The sequence below is a fragment of the Beta vulgaris genome, chromosome 8 (genome assembly GCF_026745355.1).
Source record: "Beta vulgaris subsp. vulgaris cultivar EL10 chromosome 8, EL10.2, whole genome shotgun sequence".
Taxonomy (NCBI): domain Eukaryota; kingdom Viridiplantae; phylum Streptophyta; class Magnoliopsida; order Caryophyllales; family Amaranthaceae; genus Beta; species Beta vulgaris.
This window is the reverse complement of record NC_079209.1, coordinates 33,846,492-33,851,582: the sequence shown is the minus strand read 5'-3', so window position 1 is coordinate 33,851,582 and position 5,091 is coordinate 33,846,492. Positions and strand designations below refer to the sequence as shown.

General features: G+C 36.2%; 1 protein-coding gene across 1 annotated transcript; it reads right to left on the bottom strand.

The window, feature by feature from the left end:
* Nucleotides 1-1,509: 1,509 nt before the first annotated feature.
* On the bottom strand, nt 1,510-3,002 carry LOC104901352 (uncharacterized). The gene is made up of 2 exons (XM_057391524.1): nt 2,781-3,002; nt 1,510-2,658 (listed from the first exon to the last, which is right to left on the bottom strand). The coding sequence occupies exons 1-2, from the start codon at nt 3,000-3,002 to the stop codon at nt 1,510-1,512; spliced, it is 1,371 nt and encodes a 456-aa protein (XP_057247507.1).
* Nucleotides 3,003-5,091: the final 2,089 nt, after the last annotated feature.

The window sequence follows — 5,091 nt, the reverse complement described above, 5'->3', positions numbered from 1 at the left end:
TTCTCTCTCTCCTCATCTTCGTTTTTCTTTCTGTTCTTCGCAATTTTTCTTGAAAATCATTTTCTCTCTCCTAAAAAATGGTTTGTGATATCAATTTGGAACCTTTGATTGATGCGCATTTTGAAACTACGGATGAGGGAGAGGCGACGTTCATAATTGACGTAATTCGATCAATTAAAAATGGTTCTCCTTGGCCCCGTAGACTTTACGATTCAGGGGCTGCTTCAAAGTGTATGGGTCCAACTGCTTGCAAAGCTTTGGGTGTTGTTCTTGAGGAAATCAAGGACATGAAGGAACCATGGTTTCCTGATGATTTATTTAGTGAGTCCTCTGACGAAGAAGAAATTATAGATCTGGTGAGTTCCGAGGAAGATGTGAAAGAAAAAGTGGTTTTCAAAACTCCCACTTTACCCCCACTCTCTGTCTCAAAAAAATCTAATTCTGAACGCGTGACTGTTTGTGCTCTTCTTTGTATGGGTTCTGAGATGAATTACTATTCATACAACCGAAAAGGAAAGGCTAAGGTGGGTTCTTTTAAAGAAAGTGGTGGTAGTGGGAGTAAATCATTCATGAAATCTGGTTCAAAGAGGAAGGGGATAGTGATTGGTGGTACAGATTTGGAAAAAAATTACAGTAAGGGAGGTTTGACTACTGTCCCATTGTTATCCTTATTTACTTGCGTTTTTTTTGCATGTTAATATTTTCTGTTGTTGGTTTGTGTTATTCTGTTTTAATGGTTATGTATATTTGCCTTGTGTTGGTGATCTTGAATCTGATTGGTGATGTTGAATGTTTCTGTTGGTGGCTTGCTGTTGGATAAGCTTGGATTGTGTTTGATACTTGTGTTCTTGGGAGCTGTTGGTTGTGTTGGCTGATTATTGGTTATGTTGAGCTTGACCTAGAGTTTAAGGGTGATGTCAAATTGATGAATGATGACTTATGAATATAGAAAGCACTTTTGTTGTGGGATTGGTTTGTTGTTGTATATTGAGTCCCCCTGTTTTTAAAATCACTCCCTAATCCATATGATGAAGGACTCACCAAAAACTTGAAGTGAGTCATTGATTTGCTCGGCATTGTGCCTTGAAGTGTTAATGATTTGAACTCCTTCATAAGTTAAAAGTCTCCCTGATGGATTGTAGAAGGTCAAATGATGTCTTTACATGAGTAATTGTGATTGTGGTTCTTTGCTAATTCATAGGTATGCCTCGGTCCCTATAACTAAAAAAAACAATAACAATGGTGTAAATAAGAAACATAACTGTAAATAGAATAAGCATAATCATTGATATAAACTGCATTTACAAACCTACATTCCTCCACTACATGTACATAATTTAGGTTTGGTGTGCAGTTTAACAAAAGTTCCTACTTCAATGGCATTGTTATGTATTTACCAAATAAAACATGTTCTTTGCAAAAACTATATTCTTCCCAAAATTCACCCACTTTTAATGTACTTCCAAAAAACTATTATCTTCACAAAAAAATGCACACATACCATTCATTTTAGTCTTCATCAATGACCCCCTCACAGTCAAAGTACTCAAGTTGTTCACTTTCATTTGGTAACTTCTCATTCAAATAGTGCACAGCTTCATCCACAATAACTTGATCACATTTGACAGTTTTTGGGAGAAGACCCAACCTTTCTAATCTTGCCTTCCCATGATGAGGGTTCTTGTAATTATTACCTCCTCTAACCTGTAGAATCTCAACCATAATCCACTGTAATTGTAACCATGTGTATTTCATAACACTAGGATCAAATTTGTCATATGCATCTTGCACATTTGTTATGAGCTCATCTATGTTCTTAGGAAATGTTTGATACATTAAAGCTTGTATGGCTCTAAAAAAACCTAAATCAAGAACATTTAAATCTAGGGACTGAGGTGGCTGTTGAATGAGCATGATGTTGAACCCATTTTCAGTTGCTGCTGCCTTGAATGCCTCATCATTTCCTTGTATGTGAGGTCTAGCATTGTCCTGTTGGATGAATATATCCTTGGACATACCAGCAGGCCACTTACTCATTATAGATGGCAGTACATTCTGTATAATCATGTCTCTGATGACCTTCTGAGTGATCCTCTCAACAGCCTTTGTTGCAATAGTGCCCTTATCTCTGTTTTTGGTAGTGTATTTTGCTGCCACCCTCTCTACAAAAGGAAAGATGCCAAACTTGCCATCATGAATGAGATTACCTTGACCATCATACATTGGTTTTGATACTACCCCCATAAACATAGCTTTAATTTTGAATCTCTTTGATTGGCAACATCTATATGGATCATCTTCTCTTGGCAATAAATAAAATCTCCTTGTATCTGGGTTCAAATAGAACCATTTCTCATCAATGTGTATGATGTTCTCCATGTGTATAAACTCTGCTTGTACAGTGGGTGTGCCAGGTAGAATGTGGGATAGCACCCACTTCATCCTCTCCAATTTGTGAGTCTCTGTCAAACTTGGATGGTTGCTACTTGTATGGCTTCTGAACTTCCCCTTCTTGAGCAGTCTATAAATTGCTGAAGGAGACACTTTGAGTGCCCCAGCAAAGCATCTAACTGAAGTGCGTAAATTCAGTGGCACTGATTGGAGAAACTCCTCACTATATTCCATTGATTTCCTCCCACAGTTCCCTTTTTCCTTGACCTGACATCAATGACATCACCCGTAACTCTTTGATTGCATGCTCTTTTCCATAATCTCTCTATTGTGTGTCTTGAAACACCATACTTATCTGCTGTCTTCTTCAATGCACCATATGGTAATACTCCGTTCTCTTCCATAATTAACAATTCATCTACAGCTCTCCTTCTCTTTTCATGCTTCATCTCAGGTTTAATTTTTCTGTTTTGGTCTTGTGCAGCAGATTCTGGTTCAGAGGAGATTTGATTGTTGAAGTTGGGCACAGTCTCATCAAGTAGTTGTAGATAGTACTCATCCAAGTCCTCTTCATCAACAACAGCATTGTACATTTCTTGTGCTGCATCCATTTTGTCCAGATGCAGCAAATGATGAAGAGATTAACAAACTGACTTTTTTTGCCTTAGAATTCTGTTGCTAAAACTAGTGCTGCGTGTGTGCAGTGAATGTGTAGGAGAGAATGTTCTCCTTAATTACATTTTGGTTGGTAGGAACACTAAATTTTTTGGGGAATGTTTGTAACCCTTAAATAGGGAAAACAAAAATCTGCTACTAAACTTAAGTTAAATTTTAAGTGGTTTGAAATTTGAAAGGGAACTTTAAATTTTCTGTTTTGGTTGTAGTGTATTAATGTGTAAAAGTTTAATGTACTTCCAAAAATATGGAGGGAAAAAAAAAGTGGTCCCCTTTGTTCCAAAAGAGCTGGCGGCAAAACAGCAAGTGGTCCCCAACAATTTATTTTCTCCCTCCTTTTCACATGGGACCACTACATTTAATCTACCTCCCTTAAACATACTTATGAAATTTTGCCTAGGAGTCCGTTTTAATCACAATGTCCCATCTATTTTGAAACGGAGGAAGTATAAGTGTTGTTTAGGTCAAATAAAACATCTCTAATGAACCTTAGCATGCTATATCCATGTTACATACTCAATATACACATAATAAAAGACACATCATAAGTAAATTCATTTCATAAACATGCTTTACACTAGAAAGAAACAATCACCTAACTATAGGTATGGAAATCTCTAGGGTAAAACCAAACTAAGTGTGTACCTTTACTAATGATGTTTAATGCCACGAAACTCCTTAACCCAATTGGTTAACTACTCCTACAACTTCCCCTGAATGTATATAATTCTAAAGATTAGTTTCGACAAGCTTATAGATATGAAAAACTAAGCTTAAATACAAGAAGTGTAATCTGTTGAACTTACAGCAACTTATGTGATCTTTCAGCAAGGTTTTCTATATGAGTTTATGGTCTAAAGATTGGAACCAAAGCTTGAAATACTTTGTATGGATGTATAGAAGAGTTCTATGTAAAGAAAAGTGGGTGTCCAAGAGGAAGAAATAATAGAAAAGAGACGAAAATCCATAACAGACTTTTACAGTCTGTTCTGGCGGTACCCCCAGGGGAGGGAAACCTCATCTGGGCAAGGTCAGTTTCTTGGAGTTTTTGGGTGATTATTGCTTGAGGTGTTAGCCTTAGGTGTTGGATTTCATGCATACAAAGGGCTTTGAGAGATCGACACTTGAGTAGCTGCTAAGCAACTTTCTTTGAGAATAGGTCTGAGCTGTAATTTCAGTTGGCCAGGTTTTACCATGTAAGCAATTTACCTAATTGAGCCACGTAATTCTTGGGCATAAATGACTATTTTAACCTTAAGACATCCCAAGCATGTCATATATCAAGTTTGGTTAGGTTCTGAGCTCGGATTCAACCCCGAAAGGCTCTTTAACGGGAAGTTCATTATCGTTACCCGATAAAACAATCTCCAAACGATTTTCATAATCTTAACGTTTATGGCTCTTAAGGACTTTCTAGTTCCAAAGCCTTCTTATCCAATAAGAATGATGGTTCTTATCCTCTTTGACCTTTCTTAACCATTAAGAAAGATAGTGCCTTATCCACAAGCTTTCTTGAACACTAAGAATGTTAGTACTTATCCACAACCTTTCTTAACCACTAAGAATGATGGTACTTATCCACAAGCTTTTTCTTAATCATTAAGAATGATAATGCTTATCCACAAGATTTCTTAACCATTAAGAATGGTAATGCTTATCCACAAGCTTTCTTAACCATTAAGAATGATAATGCTTATCCACAAGCTTTCTTAACCATTAAGAATGGTAATGCTTATCCACAAGCTTTCTTAACCATTAAGAATGATGGTCTTATCCACTTTTAGCTTTTAAATAAAGGTTCTTAAAAACAGGGATATTACAACGATGAATAGGATTGATGATTTAGAACTCCTAACATCAATAGAAATCCTTTTCCTAATGCACTTAGAATTTGGGTTCCTCAAGCCCTTTTAAACTTCTTTTCCAAATTTAATTAGTATTTCAAACATTTTTCAAAGCATGCCTTAATAAAATATTTTAACTTCTTTAAATCCATAAAATAATTTCTTTTGACTTTTAAAATGG

Excerpts from the sequence above, each read along its gene's own strand:
- LOC104901352 (XM_057391524.1), bottom strand. The coding sequence starts at position 3,002 with ATGGATGCAGCACAAGAAATGTACAATGCTGTTGTTGATGAAGAGGAC. Across the intron at positions 2,659-2,780 it reads TAATTATGGAAGAGAACGGA|GTCAAGGAAAAAGGGAACTG; the intron begins GTATTACCATAT and ends CATTGATGTCAG.